This window comes from Eublepharis macularius, chromosome 4 (assembly GCF_028583425.1).
Source record: "Eublepharis macularius isolate TG4126 chromosome 4, MPM_Emac_v1.0, whole genome shotgun sequence".
Classification (NCBI taxonomy): Eukaryota; Metazoa; Chordata; class Lepidosauria; order Squamata; family Eublepharidae; genus Eublepharis; species Eublepharis macularius.
The window spans coordinates 152,858,396-152,876,064 of NC_072793.1; the positions used below are offsets into that span (position 1 = coordinate 152,858,396).

General features: G+C 45.2%; 2 protein-coding genes across 2 annotated transcripts in view; both read right to left on the bottom strand.

Annotated features, from left to right (window-relative positions):
* LAMB2 (laminin subunit beta 2) overlaps positions 1-4,581 on the bottom strand; it is a 48,630-nt gene extending 44,049 nt beyond the window's left edge. The window contains exons 1-2 of the mRNA XM_054977382.1: positions 4,495-4,581; positions 767-936 (exon numbers count right to left, since the gene is read on the bottom strand). Of these exons, the coding sequence (XP_054833357.1) occupies positions 767-936; positions 4,495-4,522 (198 nt within the window). The 5' untranslated portion in view covers positions 4,523-4,581. The remainder of the gene's footprint in view (positions 1-766; positions 937-4,494) is intronic.
* Positions 4,582-14,344: 9,763 nt separating this feature from the next.
* The window catches only part of LOC129328176 (laminin subunit beta-2-like), a 79,252-nt gene continuing 75,927 nt past the window's right edge, over positions 14,345-17,669 (bottom strand). Inside the window, exon 35 of the mRNA XM_054977034.1 lies at positions 14,345-16,539. Within this exon, the coding sequence (XP_054833009.1) occupies positions 16,406-16,539 (134 nt within the window). The 3' untranslated portion in view covers positions 14,345-16,405. The remainder of the gene's footprint in view (positions 16,540-17,669) is intronic.

Below are 17,669 nucleotides of genomic sequence, written 5' to 3' on the forward strand. Positions count from 1 at the left end.
GTTAGCATTTCAGCCTGGGTCTTCCCAGTCCTCGTTCAGCTCTAACCACTAGACAACACTGGCTCATACAGTTGAAGAAACCAAAGACTGCAACAGTGTTCAGGATAATCCAGTCCTAATCATCGGCACCAGGCATGTCCAGTGTAACACTGAACAAAGTGAGTTTCTAGCTCACCAAAGGACACTCTGTTCTGTTACCACACACCCAGTCCACTCGCACATAACAGTAATAATAACAACAACAACAGTCGATTTATATACCACCCTTCAGGACAACTTAATGCCCACTCACAGCGGTTTACACAGTATGTCATTATCCTCACAACCATCATCCTGTGAGGTGGGTGGGGTTGAGAGAGCTCTGACTGACCCAAGGTCACCCAGCTGGCTTCAAGTGGAGGAGTGGGGACTCAAACCCAGTGAACACATGAAGCTGCAGAAGGCAGACTATTGACCTATCAGAGACAGTGATGTCACTGGCAGCAGTTTTCTAGGTATCAGATTGAGATCCTTTATATTATCTACTACTTAATCCTTTTAATTGGAGATGCTGAGTATTGAACTCGGGACCTCCGTCATGCAGAAAAGAGCCCACTACAGCCCTTCTGTAGTCTCCCATCCATTCCTCTCCAATCACCTCACCCTCTAGCCCAAGCAGGAATGCAGTATGAGACCTACATGCCCTTAACAGATTCAAGTCCTGATCTGGTACACACACTTTACCAAAACCCACCATGCCCCCCTCCTTTTGCTCCAAGGCACTCACCTGCAGGTGGCTGACAATGCAATAGGACTGGGGACGGCGTAGACCACAGGTGGAGGTGGTGGAGAGGCGGTGAGCCCGGCCTACCAGCAGATCCCCAGTGCCTGGATAGCAGCTGCCTTGAGAGCAGCCATGGGGAAGCTCTGGTTCTTGGCAGAGAGCTCCCACCAGCACTGTCGACAGGGAAAAGCCAAGCGAGAAGTCAAACCAATGATCTAGACTGTGGGCAATGAACATGACTCCACTTCAAAAAGTGTTCAGTTTGCTTACGGCAAAGTCTTTTTCCTCCTCGTTAAAAAAAAAAACCAGAAATTATATTATACACAAATATGGAGTTGAGAAGTACAAAGAAAGAGAAGGGAAAGAAAGAAGGAAAGAAAAACTATGAAAAGTGCTTATTCAACATTCTTTGTCAAAATAGCAGTGGCTGTAAAAAAAAATGCGCGCTTAGCTCAAACCTATTAGTTTCTTGAGATTCAGAACTAACATAGAGGGTTGGATCCAATCAGTTGTTTTGCTCAGTCTTACTGAATTTGTTTCCTTATTACAGCCCCCATCCCACATGGCATTGTCCATACAGGTCCTATGATCAACAGCATAGCCCTTTTGGCTAGTCCATAGAGACCCTTTCGTCTATTTTTTTCACCATGGGAAAGTAAGTTAGTTCCAGTCCAAAGAAACAAATACTAATATTTAACACTGGTCAAGAAATGGGTTGTGTTAGTGATTCTTAATGTGGATCCCCTCATACGACCCCCTGGGAGGTAATCTGAAGGCAAACAGGGGCGGGGATACTTAAGATTTTCGGCAGCCCTTTCCTCTTGCAAAAACTTTTGACAGCCAGTGTGGTTTTACACTGCTTATCATGTTTGAAGACAAAATCATAGCTTTCTTTACCCAGGCCATCAAAAAAGCGGCACAGAGCAAATAGGAATCAAACCTGACATTAATGAGTTGGCTTATGGCAATCAGAAACAAAGATATCATTGAACGTATGCCTGAAATCCGCATATTGTACAGGGATATCATAAACATGCCTATAAAGCTGCCTTGTCTGCAGTGCTGTTTTTAATGAGCTTTGAATGAAAACATAAAAAAATATGTTCTAGGTAATGTTCTTGGTACAGAAAGGTCTTCAGCTTGGGAGATTCTGGAGGGGTTGTCAGGGAACCACCGGGGTGTCCTGTTGCAGTGCAGCCATTCAAGGGGAAAGTAGACCCAAAGTTAGCCTACGCTTGGGTGGAAATTTTAGTATCCAATTTATAGCAAAGGAACGGGAAGATCAGGAGAATCTGTATTCCACGGAGTTCTGATAAGACTTCACATAGACAGGAGTCCCATACATAATCTGCTCTGAGCTTTCCAAAGAAAGAGCCGCAATCACCATCAATCGGGTTGGGTTTGGGGTCTGGTTACAGATTTTACCTCTGTCAGGGAGTCATCTGATGCCCTTGGGCAACTCACTATCTCTGTAGCTCAATGGGAATTTGCAGATTTAAAGTATTTGCTATTTGCTATTTGAAACTTGCCACACACCCAGGACTCTCAGTGATCAAATAATCACCCTGCTGGAGTTGGAGGGTTACACCTTTCATGCTTCTTTCCCTTGCAGCTGGGATTCCTTCCCTCAGACTGCTCCCCCCCTTATCCTCTTCCACCTGTTTGTGCTGCTCAGACTAGGGTGGGGCCGGAGGGAGCAACGTCTCAGCTAGCCTCCTCTGTCCTCACCCCTTCATGGGGTCTGGGAGCGGAAACTGCAGCAGTGCCAGAAATAACCCTGTCGGGGCTTGGCTCTGTTGTTCGGCCAGGTTGGCCCTGTGCCAGGGATTGTGGGGGATGGCGCTTTAGAGAATGCCTCCATCGGAGAGCTTGATAGCGGGTGGGGGGGGGATGGCAGAGCACGAAGCAGGGATCACAGCCATTGTGGCACGTTTGGGTCCCTCAGGCTGCCCAGGCCTCTCCCCTCCTCAGCGTGGCAAGAGATTAGTCGTTGGGGGATGGAGCTATGACTGAACAGAAACTTCAAGGGTCTCTCCTCTCCTCTTCTAGGCACATTCCCATCAGCCAGGAACCCTACAGCTGCTGAGTGGAGGTGGGGCAGGTGTGGGATCTTTCCTGTCCCCCACCCGCTTTTTTGCTTTGCTCGCTGCTCCAGGCACCCTGCCAGCTCTCTCAGCCTCAAATCCCCTGGAGCCAGAGCTTCAAAAGGAGCCAGGGATACAGATGATGAGGGAGCTGCTGGGGGGTGCAGCTTCCCCAGAACTAAGATGGGGGGGTGGATGCACCAACAAAAGAAGATCCAGCTCCCCAAGTGGAGGAAGCTGAAGTTAAAATCACTTCAGTAAGTGTTCACGCTCACATCAGACTGCGCACTGGTTCGCTTTGGATTAAATGAACTGGAATCGTAGCCTCCTGCTAGATTCATATTCACCAACACAAATCCATTAGTGCACACTTAAACGGGTAGGAAAATTTACCATCACATGTGTCTTGTGAGCACAGCAGGATGGCTGGAGAGTATCAAGGGGTTATTAGTCCTTGCTGAGTGATCTTGAGCACGCATACTTAATGTGGTACCCTTGAAGTCCCTTTCGTAGAACAAAAATCGGCTTTCCCACTCTTACAATACATACTTAAGACTGGTGAAGTGTGGGTTAAGCAAATTTCAAACCAGGGGCTAATCATGATAGCAGTCTAGAACTGAATTGTATGGATTTTATTTATAGGACTCCCTCAACCTTGACAGCTGTGGGGAAGGGACACCCAGACCCAGAATGCAAGATCTTTGTAAACACCATACATGCGTATGACTGAATATAGGGAGGAAGCCCGGCCTGTAGCTGGAAATAGCAACCTGCAATGCCACAGACTGAGGACATATACTGTACATTTGACTGTCCTTCAACCTCTTGTAGTCACTGTGGAAAACTTTCAAGGGGCCTGGATTTTAACTCGATTGGTATTTATAACTGACTCCTCAATAGGATGCAGTCAAAGTATGATTCTTTAGGGGGCATTACCTGGGACTGCCTCGCTAAATTCTCAGAGTTTTTCCAAGTGAACATACACAGAATCGGGACGCTGTCTGAGACAAGTGGAGAAGGCAGGTCGCTACATAACAGGTTGAAAATCAGACAGTGCAGCTTTCCTTCTCACTGCATCTCACAGCTGGTGTTTGGCCTTCCCATGTACCTATTAACCATTCTGCCTCTAAAAAAAAGGGTCTACTCTAAACTGACAAGATGTTAATCCTTCTAACCTTAGGAATCAGAGGGCCGAAACCTCACGACCTGCAGGAAAGGGTCAGAATAAGAGGATCCCTTTGCTGTCCTCACGACTCTTCATCTAGCACGCATACTTGCTTGCACACACAAACACACTAGCCAAGCCACAGCTTTATGGAGAGATGTCCCCATCAGGGCTGGGCTCTGTAGGGAACGGGTAGGATGTGCGTCGGATTAAAAATAGGTCTTTCGGGGTCTGGGCGCGTACTTCCCTTCGCTCCAGAACTTGCCGCAAGAAGGCAGGTAAATACAGAAGAGGGGGTTGGGAGGGGTCGCTATCTGGCGCCTGGCATCGTTAGATCCCACCCCCCACCCGAGTTCAGCGCTGTGCCAGCCCAGCCACTCCACCCTCAGCGCTCCAGCCGCCTCCCTTGCCACTTGGTGTCTTTTGACAGGTAGGCGTCAGTCCCCTCGCCCCTTTCTACCCACTTCCAAGCAAAGGCTTACCTGCCAGCAGCAAGACCCACAACTTCATTGAGGCAACTGGATCCAGGGCTCAGTCGCCTCCTCTAGAACTGAAGGCAAACCCCCAAGTGATAAAAGAGCGAGGCGGGTTGGGCCAGCTGGGCCTGATCTCTCTATGCGGGGGGAGGATCCTTTCCAATCCAAGCCGCTCCCCTCCCAACTCCCTCCTTCCGTCCTAGCCAAGCCGCGACGGCCACTGGCTTCAGGGCTCCAAAAAGAAACTCCCAAACACGCCGCTTGGAGTGATCCAAAAGCTAAACTTAGTTGGAAAAAGTTAGCAACGGAGCCGAAGGAAAGCGCGGGCCGGATTCCGGCCGGGATCTGGTGTTGATTGCGGCCGGTCGCCGTACGCGTACAGGCAGGGGTTTAGCTTGGCTGGTTTTCTTTATTGTCATTAGGCCACCAGAGTGTTCTTTGCGGGACATTTCTAGCTCAGAAACTTGAGCAATTTAAAACACATTTTCATGCATTTTTTACAGGCATTAATTAAATTTTAGAATTATTTCCTGCTGTAGTCAAAGGGCAAATCGCAATGGGCTCAACCCCATTGATTTCAGTTGAAGAGAGTTGTAAGGCAATCCTATGTAGAGTTCCTCCAGTTTTAGCCTACTGAAATCAATGCATTTAAATTGGATTATCTATGTAGGATTGTACTGTTAAGTATGTACTTCAGTTTTCCATTAACATCAGGGAGACTTAGAAATATTTGATTGGATAATATATCCAACCAAATCCTCCCATTTGATCCTTCTAACAACAACCCTGCAAGTTATGCTAGACTGAGCAATAGTGACTTGCCTGAAGCCAGCCGGGAAGCTTCCTGGTTGAGAATGGGGCTTTGTATGTTTGTTTTTGGGACAAGACTATAAACATAGGTACAGCTTTTACTGGTACAGTGTAATGCTGCAGTTGTTGACTTTTTGCCTAGTCTACCACTATAAAAGACATGAGTACCTTTTTCCAGGTTAAATCAGTTTGCTGACGTTCCTTCAAAAAGCAAGGCAAGTCAGTGACACATTCTAATTAGACTACTACAACACAATCTATGTGGTGCAGCCCTTGAAGACAGTTCAGCTTCAAGTAGTTCAAAGCTCAGTCACCACAGAATACATAATATCTTTTCTTTTACATTTACATTTCTTCTGGCCCTAATTCAAAGCACTGGCTTTGATCTCTAAAGCCCTGAATCATTTGAAACTACAGTGCATAAAAGAATGGCTCGTTCTCGGCTTTCCTATAGGAATTTACCTTGTCTGAAGTAATATTAGCAGGGAGCTGTGTCCATCACCTCTAAGAGGTGAGATTGGTACTGTCTCTTTGGTCCTTCTGAAAAGTAAGTGTATGGGGGAATTCTCTCCAGGGAGGCCTTTAGATTAGTGAAGGCACCTTTCTTCTTTCCCTGTGTTCTCTTGTTTTTTCATATGTTAATATTTTAAAATTATTGTCAGCTGACTTGGGGATCCCACATGAAACTGGAAAGTGGTTTATACATATACTAAAGAGCCTTGTTAGGGGGAGACTGCTGGAAGTCCTATTAAGAAGTGGGACAGACAGACTGTCTGACAGACTATGCCTTATATCTGGGGACAAAATAGCATTGGCAAAACCCTTTCTCTCTGGCTTCAGCCCTTGTGCTCTCAGAATTTAAAAGATAAAGCTTGCCACATTGTTGTGCCTCTTAACATGTATGCCCAGAAACCTACTTAAGCTGAAGGAGTCTGCCACCCCTGTAAAGGCGCTTAGATTTAAAAAGTGACTGAGCAGGGCTTTAAATCCACATCTGCCATATTTGCTGGACTGTTGGTAATTGTAACATTGCTTATTGTCAATCCAGTTGTCAACTGGTGGAGAGAGAGAGACGAAAGGCCTGCCCTTTCCCCTTTACTAGAGATCTGTTGTGAGCAAAAAAGGTTTTCGTGACACAGAACTAAGCAATGGAGAGGTAGTGTTGTGTAGTGGTTAGCATGTTGGACTGCAGTAGGAGTGACCTGGGCCCCTGCTCTGCCATGAAACCCACTGGGTGATCTTGAGCCACAGAGAAGGGTTGTAGCTGAGGATAAAGTGGAAGAGAAGAGAATATGTAAGCTGCTTCAGATCCATACTGGGGAGAAAAATGGGCTATAAATATACGGTGCCTTGAGCTCCAGTGAAGGAGGGATGCATTAAATGTAAATAAACTAGCACCTGATAATTGTGGCAGATCAAACTGTGATTAAAGCTGTTATGAACCCTTCTTCTCCAGGATGGTGACATACTGATAGGAAGCTTATCTGATAGCTTCCTATCAGTCTATTGATAGGAAGCTATCAGCATACTGATAGCTTATGCCTCAATAAAGTTGGTTTGTCTTAAAGATGCTACTGGACATTTTACTGTTTTGCAATTACAGACTAACACGGCTAACTCCTCTGGATATATGACAAATAGGAAGGTTTCCCTTATTGAATTTCTGCCTGTTGCCTGGTGGTTGAAAACAGAAGAACTCTGCTATTAAAAAAACAGAAGACCACCTTAGCTCTGCCCAGACTCACACGGTATCCTTTAGGGTAATAGATTGAATATGACTACAAATGTGAAGAATCCTTCGATTTTATTGCAGCCCCATATGGGTCCATAAAAGTCATCAACTGAAAAACAAACAATCCCTGCCCCCCCCCCACATACATTTCTTCACATCCTATTAGATGTGAAGAAACAATGGAACAATTTCAGGGAATATTCACCATGTTGTGATATTTCTTTTTTTTAGGTTATATACTCTCTGCATAGTGCTGCTTAGCCTGTTTACTCAGACATGAGCCTTCCTTACATTCTGTAGTAATTCCAGAGGGGTGTCTGTGCTAGTTTTTATCAGCAAAATCTAATAGAAGTCTGGTGATACCTTAAAGACTAACACAATTTATTCCAACATAACCTTTTGTAAGACAGAGTTCACATTATCAGATGCAGAGGAGAGAGTTGTCAGCTTCCAGGTGGCCGCGAAATCTCCCAGAATTATAACTGATATCCTGACAACAGAGATGAGTTCCCCTGGAGAAAATGGCTGCTTTAGAGGGTTGACGCTATGGCATTATACCCTGCTAAAGTTCTTCCCTTTCCCAAACCCTGCCTTCTTCATGCTGCATTCCCAAATATCCATGATTTTCCCAACCCAGAGTTGGTACCCCTATTAAGAGTGTAAAATCAGCAGACTAGATTGTTTTTGGTTCAAAACTAGATCCAATTAGGGCCTTAATGGTCCTATTTATCTGACAAAGTGAGCTCTGACTCACAAGAGCTTATGCTGGAATAAATTTATTAGTCTTTAAGGTGCTACTAGACTCCTGTTTCTTTGCTAGTAGCTGTGCTTAAGACTGCAGTCTTTGATATAGTTCCTACTAGGGTTACCAGCTCCAAGTTGGGAAATTCCTGGAGATCTAGGGGGTGAAACCTGGAGAAACCTAGAGAAAGTGGGGTTTGGGGAGGGAAAGGACCTTGGCATGGCATAATTCCATAGAGTCCACCCCCAAAAGTTGCCATTTACTCCAGGAGAACTGATCTCTGTGGCCTGGAGACCAGTTGTGATTCCAGATCTCCAGCCACTACCTGGAGGCTGGCAATCCTAGTTTCTACAGCCGTATTAGGCAAAGCTCTAGTCTATACTTGCAGAAGGTTCGGAGTCTGAATGATGGTCTCTTGAAACCCCATAATTTGCTTAAATTTGAGAATATAATAAAATACATTCATGTTTAAAACTGTCCAGTGTGAAAGCACATGTACAAGTGTTGCAAACCTTGCATCAAGGATGACTTCCACTGGTTTCTGCTGAATGTATTCTTGATTGTCAGCAAGCTGAACAGAAGCATGCAAAAGTATGTTGTGATATTTCTTTTTAAAAGTTTAGGGAAGTCTTTGAGAAATACCAGGGGAAGGAGCTGATTGGAGGATAATTTATCTGTCATGGAACCAAGGCTTGCTTGCCGCCTTCCTCCTAGGGTGGGCAGCTTGATTATTCTCAGATCAGCAGTGAGATTCTGTTAGCAGCATCTTGAAAATAAGCAGTTCCGTGTAAACCAAGCCTACTGGTATGTATTACACCCCCCTTCCCCCAAGAAGGCAGCACATGATTGGATATTTCCAAGCTTTCTCATTTACTGCAGGATCTTTGGGACTTACCTATCATTGTCCTTCTCTTTAAGAAGGCAGTTTTGCTTCTTTGCAATCTGATTCAGGCTGCTCCAGCTTTTCATAGCTGGAGTCATGCCTAGTGTTTCTCATTTGCCTCAGTACTGTGTGGGAGTTTTATCATGGCTATGTATTGTTCGAAAATGTTCTGGCCCGGACTTGGACAAAATGCAGTTCATCTCCTGCAAGGCCTCCTACTGGAGTGATAATACTCAGTGGCTCAGGAGCCACCTGTGGCTCTTCGGAGCACTGCTCCCCAGTGTGGCACCTGCCCCATGCTCCAGGAAAGTGGGCAATGGAAGGCTGTCTTGCAAACACGATGGCTGCCTAAGTTTCTACAGTGGAGGGGAGAGATAACCTTGCATGCTCAGAAATACTTTGGTTATTAAAGAGGTAATAATTAAATATTTAATACTGTTTTATATCTTTGTGTTTGGTGCAGTGATGCTGGTGCACAGGACATACAGTAGTACTGCAGTACTAGAGTGTAGCAAGCAGAGATCTGCACAATAACCATTTCTCAAGGCTTTTGTGTAGCTTGAGAGTTAGAGATGCTTGCTTAATGGCCCCTGGTGCCTCTGACCACTAGCCCTTGGACATATTCTACTTGGAACAGAGCTCATTCAGAGTTCTGTCAGTTTGTGTATGATAGAAGAGAAACAGTTTGGCAGAGATGATCCAATCCATTGAAATCAGTGGGCTTAGACTGGAGCAACTTTGAACAAAGCCAACAAGGGTGGTTTGCCATTGCTTGCCTATGCATAAGGACCCTGGACTTCCTTGGTGGTTTCCCATCCAAGTACTAACCAGGGCCAACCCTGCTTAGCAGCCAAGCTCTGACAAGATCAGACTAGCCTGGGCCATCTAGGTTAGGACTTTAGAGTCTGGTACCAATGCAAAAAAGGTGACATTCAACCTGGTTGAGGTGGCGAAGTAGGCAGGATTGCCAACAGACTGGGAATAAAAACCAGATTCATTTGCTTCTCTGCATTTAGCAACCACTTGCTAGGCAGAAGGCAGCAGCTGAAATTTTGCACAGCATGGAAATAAGCATAATTGCTCGCTAATGTCTGCACATCAAGCAGCTGTTCAAAGCACAGCCAGAGGGACACTGGGTGTAAATATTAGCAATTGGTTCACCTAATGGACAAATATTACCTTTTAAACAGGTGCAACTTTCTTGACTGAGCACATCCTTTCTGTTTTTGCTGCACCACGTGGTGATGCTATGCATTAGCACTAGAAGAACGCAGGGAGGTTATGAATGGCCACGGGAAATTGAATCTCCACGGTTAGGTAAATGTAGGCAGAATCAGGCATTACAAGAAACAAGGAGCTATCAGTACTCCATAGGTTGGATCTGCTCTTTTATGAGCAGAGGGTGGATTTGCCTATGCAGGAGCAGGGGAACAATTTCCCAGATTTTCCATTCAAGGTGCAGCCCCTCTCTCCACTACTGCAGCTCCTGTTCTTTTTTTGAGGGTTTGCTTACCCTTGGGAGCAATTTGGGTAGCTACAAGAGGCTGCAGAAAAGAGCGGTTTTTTGAATCTATCTCTTTTCCTCCCTCTTCTGGGTAAGAACCAGTAGAACATGTGACATGATAATTGCATATTAGGGAGAGGCTGTGGCTAAGTGGTAGACAGGTAGAGCATCTAGTTTGCATGCAGACAGTCACAGGTTCAATCCTGCAGCTGTAGTTGAAAGAATCATATAGTACGTGACAGGAAAAAGTTGAGACCCTGGAGAGCCACTTCTAAGACAAGGGGGATCTTAGTAGACTCAACAGAAGGTAGATCAATGTGTTCAGTAGTCAGTTTTTTCTTCAGCGCAGAATAATGATGTTACAGCCAGATTTGTCAGATACTGAAATGGCAAACTTTTCCAGACCTGGCCCACCATTAGCCATGAGGAGACAGCTTGGACGCCTCCCCCCCCCCCCACCATTGCAAGCACGAGACAGGAACAGGAGCCAGACTGAATAGGCCTGTGCTGAGAAGCCTATTCACTTCTGAGAGACTACACTTTATTCTGCTGTTACTCTTCGCATGCAAACATGGAGAGATGGGAGGCACAGGGGCTTTAGCAGCAGTTTCTTCCGAAAAGTATCAACAAGGTAGCTTTATAGGAGCTCACTGAACCAGCATTTGGGGGCTCTGGAACACCTCAGGAGCTCCATCCCATGGGATGAAGTGAAAACCAGTATGGTAGAGAGGTTACCAGCAAAAAGGACAAACAAATGTGGAAATGTGGCAGCCCGCTGCTGTCCTCTAACTGTTCCTTTGTACTAACGCAGCGAAAATTTGAATTTCTTCACAGACCTTTACTGATGCATACTTTGAGGAGAAAATCTACATTATGATTGAAGGAATAAAAAGGGGGCGATGTTGATTTAGAATTTCCTCTACAAGAAAGTAGTGCAATTTTTGTTCTTACATACATCCTATAATTATTCCTTTATGACAGACCTTACATGACAGTGAAAATTGAGTTGAAATGGATGGGAAAAGACAGGTTAGTTTGGGCCTGTGAAGTAGGCTGGCCTTATTGGAGTATCTAGAAACTCAGTTGCTATGGAGATAACTCTGGTTGGAGAGCACAGGGAAGCATATATCTCCATGTTGGTGTTTAGCGGTCTGCAGGTAGCATCCATGGGTTATTCAGCATTGCTCCTGAACACAACAAACCCCTCTGCCCCCACCCCCACAAAAAAGCTCTTAGTGGATCCTCATTGACAGTGCACAACGGAGTGACCTCCCCGGACAGAGAGATGGCAGGGTCACTACTGTGTCCTAAGGCTCTAACATTAGACTTACCAAATAAATTTGAGAAATCTTGTTTTAAGAGACATCCCTTGCAAGACAAAATTGTGCTTTATTCTAGAAGGAAAAGGTTATCTGGATCTGTCCACCAAACACCACATATCTGATTCTACATCTCCTCAAAGACTTTTATCTGTCATATACAACTTGACAAAGGTTGCTTCCAGCAGTACTTCTGCACAACTCTGCTGCACAATTGTCCAGGGTTTCCCCCTGCTTCACTGTATTCCTCACATATCCATTAATATGAGGTTTCCAGAATGATTGTACTTCAAGTAGGTTTGGTTGTCATGTGGATGGGAAGGTGTGTATTTTTGGACCTCCTGCCCACATGAATGCCATTTCTCCCTAAATCCCTTTGTGCCTTCCACCCCCTTGGGTGGGCCAAGGCTTTCTTTGATACTCTCAAAAATGGTATTTGCTAGATCACTATAGTGTTAAAACACTATTTTTAAAAAGCAAAAAGCCTTGTGGTGGTGGGACTAGCAGCCACAAGGGAATATCAAAGAAAATATAGCAAATCTTTCCTCTTGCCCCCCACCCCCATCAAGTGTGGACATTCTGCATTTGCAATGGCAATGAGTACACAACAAAGAATTGTCCCCGTATGGAAACCGCCAGAACTGGACAGGACAATGCAAAGTTCTGGAAAGATCCCAGAGTATGGGCCAGGTGTAGTCCATTGCAGCAAAAACAAAAAAGGGAACTTGTGGCACCTGAAAGGTCAACAAGTATACTATATACAACATAATACAAGGTCAAATAATCCCCCTCCATCTACCAAGTAAAATTGGGGTTGGGGATGGTGCAGTAGTTCTACAACTTGTTTGTAGAGCACCCCCACCCCAAAAAGACGAGATGTCTTCATACATTTTGTACTTCATGTTCATTTGTTCATGAGAGCAATAGATTAGTTAATTCAGCTAGCCAGTCCTGGAAAGTTGGAGGAAAGACCAATTGTTTTTCTTAAGATCACCTGCTTGGTTAAAATAAAGAACACGGTGATCTACTTCTGGATTCTACTCCTAAAATCCCCAAGGTATGAAATGCCATGTGTTGGTTTGCTCCTGTTGCTGCTGGCAGAGCACTGTTAGGTTCCTACCAAACATTGAGGATATTACTTGACATTTTAAAAAGGCAGCTTTTCATTAGAATTTCCAATATATGCTATGACTAAAGGCCCTGGTTTACGTAATTGCTCTGCTGTAAAATAATACTTGTCTAAAATGTTATTCTGAGGAAATGTAAAATCATAGAGGTGAATGACAGCTTGAGTTTTGTTTTTTAATGTTTTGACCTGCCAGCTTCGTACCTGTCTGTCTCTTCAGTGGGTGGGCAAAAGTTCCTATTCCTGCTGAAGAGTGAGCATGCTCCAGCTTTTCCCAGCTGCAGAGTGGGCTGGTCCTGAACTAGGCTGGAATGCGCCTCCTCTCGCTAGCTCTCCCCTCCACACACAGACCCCTGTATGCACACTGCTTTAAACTCTCAAATGCTATTACACATCCGTGAGCTTTCTCCCTCTTTATCTGGGGCAGGCTCCTTTTGAAAGAGCTCAAATGGGTCATTCCACTCCGAGGACGAGATCCTGGGGGCAGGGGGGCGGGAGCAGCTACAAGAAGACTAAGGATCACACTGCTCAGACACCAGTTGTTGTTATGATGCTACACCACTGGGAGTGGGGGGAGGAGCTAAAAATCCTCACCCAGTTCAAAAGGCTGCTCTCATAGTAAATGCGCAATGCCTATGCTGCCAATGGAGATCAAATGTTCTGTTTTGAAAGGCTGCTTTGCTTGAAAAGGTTTGTTTCCAAGCATCATCATCTTATCACAGAACATATCAGTGGCATGCTGTTTCTAGTGTGCCCCATGGGACTCAGGAGGAGTAGGACATCTGGACTCAAAGCCCACATTTGCCATGTACTCATTTGTCTTCTGACAACTCACTCTCTAGTTTAGGCGCACACACCATGTTTTTTTGCATGGAAAGAGACACCATTTAAAAATGTCTTGGGGAAATGTTTGGCTACTTTGCTGCAATGACATGTTTGGAAGTCGCTACATCTGAAAAACAGGAGTAAAATATATAGATATTTGAAATCATATCTATGTGATGAATAGTAATACTATATTCAATGCTCAGTCGAAGCACACTGAATCATCAGCTGAGCTGTCATGCCGTTGGCAACGGCCAGGTGCTCCCAATTAAGCTTAACAAGGTACAAAAACTCATGCTGCCAGATGTTTGAGTCTGTCTTCTCCCATCATGGTCTTGCTGATCAGGTGGCTAATTGCTTTTATTCCCTCACAAGACAGACATGCTGCTTGAAAAGGGATTTTTACCCAGACTCTGGGTAAGAGAATGGCCAGGGGCCTTCAGACATCACACCCTTTTCTTCTTTTACTCCCTGATGTAGAGCTTGCTTGTGGATGGAACTGTCACAGGAACAACCCAAACATATTATTTTCTTCAATCAATAAGGCATTAGAAAATGGTTTAATTTTTTTTTCTAGGATCCACATTTGGCTTCTATCATTAACATAGTGGCACCAGAGAGAAACCTGAGGGCGATTCACACATCAGCAGGGAGAGGACCCATAAGTGAAGGATTTCTTCCCACCGTAAGGTGAGTAAACTTCCCTTAGGCTAGGATTCAGTAACTCAAAAAACTGTTTTAGCACAGAAGCAAAAACATCCGAATGCCCAACTACCACAAACAAGTCACATATGGGTACTGTCATTAGGAGCTGCTGTTACTTTTCAAAAGTTCTGGGGGTCAAATGCTCTTTAATTCCCAAAGACAACACACTACCAATACAACCTCTGCAGCAAGGGACACAAAAACATATCAGAAGAGTCAAGGGCTTTATTTTTACCAAGGGGGGAGGGGTCCACCCTGAGACATCAATTGAGAAGCAATAATTGGTGGTAGGATCCGAATCTACTCTCCTGGGGTGGCACTTCCCAAATGTTCACTGGACCAATGGGATGAAAGAGGCACATGATGTCACACATGTAAGATGGGAAGAATGGGTTGGATTTAACCAGCTTTTCATCTGGTGAATAAGGGACGAGGAAGTCTCCTCATGGAACATGCATGAATAAAAGCTACATGAGTCAGTGGCCTATAAGGAGGGGAACTGGGTGAGATTAAGTGAAAAAGCTGGCTGGATCCAACTCAATGTATACTACATTTTGGGGAGGAGGGTAGACAGGTACTTGATTGTCTCGAGGAAAATGTGTGGACACTTGTAAACAGAAGGTAGGCAGATATGGCTCTGTCAGATTAGGATAAAGAGCTGGGCAAGATCCTTGTTGTGGGGTAGTTCGGAAAAGCCAACCAGCCTGTGGCCTTCCTCCAGGCAAGTAAGTGGACAAGGCAGCCGCAGCAAGAAAGGAAAAACGCTATGGATGGAGCTACAGTTGAGAAGGAAGACTTTTTTTCTGCTGGTCAGTTAAGGCAATAATAAACTATTGTGATCAACAGCTGTTCATAGACATTATCTCTTATAAACCCATCTAATGTGTGTTAATTGCTATTACCAGTGTCTAAAGACCATAAAAATGAGAGAAATGAGATAGGAAGATTCTCCAAATCTTGGGTGGAATAGGAGACCCTTTTCAATAGTGGAGGTTCAGAGAAGATGCTGAATGGCTTTTGCTCACTCTCCCCCCCCCCCCGCCCCTTTTCAGGTAAGGTTTGTATCTTCAATTATTATTTACCAACAATTGGGGCAGCTGTGGGATTGCAAGCCTAAGAAGAATCCAGGATTCTATTCAAAGTTGTTCATTTCCCAGAGGCTAAATAGACAGAAGGCAACTGGAAGGCCACAGCCAACTTTTCAGCAACAGCTGGCACAGTTGGAATGTTGTTTTTATGGCACCCACTCATCCTTTTCACAGTCTGAGATCATAGACCAAAGGACCTGGGTGGCTTAGGAAGCGCTTTGTTTCCTTGGCAAAGAAAGAAAGAAAGAGGCTGCCCTGAGGGGAGTTATTCCATGAAGCGTTAGGATGGACATATTCCACCTCTCTGGAGGATACCCATAGGCATATATGCCTTTCTAATTACTGGACCCTGAGGCCTGGGATAGAACATGGACTGGACACAACATAACTGCAACTATATGAGATTTTGCTGCTAGAACTGTTCTGAAAGGCCCAGCCCCAGTTAGGCCCTCCTGGTGCAGTGGACATGGCTAGTCCATTGGAATTTCTAGCAGATGTAGCAATTTGTAGCAATGTCTACATCCTTCTACATCGAGCAGTAGTTTGATTTTCCAGCCTGATGACTGTTAGGCTTACAAAATCGGGCATGATTAAAGTTAGTAGATTAGCAGTAGGGATTACAAGGGTACATCATAGTCCAGATTCGGCTTTGCATAATGCCCAAGACAACAAAAATCTCTTTGCCCTTCTACCCATCATGCCCATCACAACTCAGATTCCAGCCAATAGGCACCTTTGTTGCTTGCCACACCCATGGCAGATTGCTGCCAGTTGTTAACAAACTGAAAGCTGAATTGGCATCACAGCAATTCAAAAGGTTCAGCTAATTAGATCTTAAATGTCAGCGGACACACCCTCTTTATCTGATCATCTCCCCCCTCTTTTGCCCAAATCTGGCAAATATTAGACCTACAAAAAAGATAAAGGATATAGGTGGGGGAGGAGGGCTGGCCGGGTTGGGTTAGGGTCTGTGTTGGGGCAGCAGACGCATGGGCTTGGAGGAGGAGGGGCCCCACAGTGCATAGGAAGGTGAAATGAACTGGTTTTACATGAAGGCTCTGAAACTACAGACAAAGCCTCAGAAGCAGGCCAGACACTGACTTGTACAGAAGAGCCCTACCAAGGCACAGCCTGGAGCTGGCAGAAGTCAGACCCAAGGGACTGATGACAGAAACATTTGGTCCTAGCAGGTAGCATAGGCAGTGGCTTTCTCCCGGATATACTGCAGCAGTTCCATCACCTTCCTCTCCAGCATCTGCAGCTTTGTTGCTTTTGCTTGCATCTCTCTCTCATTGGCCTCAAAGCGCTCCTCTAACTCTGGTGGGGGGAGAAAAGGCAGGTTTCAAAACCCAGGGAAATGAGTTCACTGGGATAAAACAGGGTTTCAGCTGAGAAGAGGAAGGAGTGCAGGGAGACATATGGAGGTACAAGTGCCTCCTACGAGACCAAGCTGTGAACCAAGAATTACCAGGTTCAAGTCTCACCATGGTCGTTTAGTTATTTACTTTGCTTATACCCCACCTATCTCCCCACTGAGGACTCAAAGCGGCTTACATTGTTCACCCCTCCTCCACTTTATCCTCACAATGAACTCACTAGGCAAGTGTAAGCCACCCTCCCTCAGCATCAGCTCGCAACTACAACAAGGAGATCGTGGCTTGTAGCCAACAAAACAAACTTTGAAACTTTCCTCCAGCTTAAGTTGGACTTCCTCCCACAGCAAAGCCCCTTAAGTCGGAGGTAGTTTCAGGGGAGTAGCCAGGTCGGCCTGCAGTAGAACAGCAAGATTTGTGTCCAGTAGCACCTTAAAGACTGACAAGATTCCCAGGGTATGAGCTTTCTGAGAGTCAAATCTCCCTTTGTCAAGAGATGTTGCAAAGGAGGACATCCGGTCAGATGCAAAGGTACAATGGAACAACGCAGCTGTAACTCCAATCGACCTAATGGAGCTTGATTAGAGCTCTAATTAAACTGCACTGGACCTCTGCATCCTGAAGCCCTTCCTTGCAAGACTTCTCCCACCTTCTGGCTGGGATATAAAGACACATTCCTACCGGTATCTGAGGAGGGGAGCTTTCACTCAAAAGCTTATATCCTGAAAGTCTTGTTGACTTTTAAGGTGCTACTGGACTCAAATCTTAAGTTGGAGGGAGCTTTTTAGAGCTGGAGGGACTTCCTCCAGCCTAATGTTGGGTATATGCCAATAATACTGCCCCCCTCTCTCAGGAATATTCAAGTGATTTACTGAAATGTTTTGGAAACGATGCTGTATAATAATAACAGAACTTCCACCTTTCTACTAGACCTCCCTAGGTGCCTTGCTCATTCTTTGACCATACCAATAAGTGCTACAGTCTGTTTTGTTCTGTTACGTCCATGCTTAGTGGGAGGCTAGCAACCACATGTAGAGCCTCCTGATATGCACGATCCCCACCTTGTCTGATTGG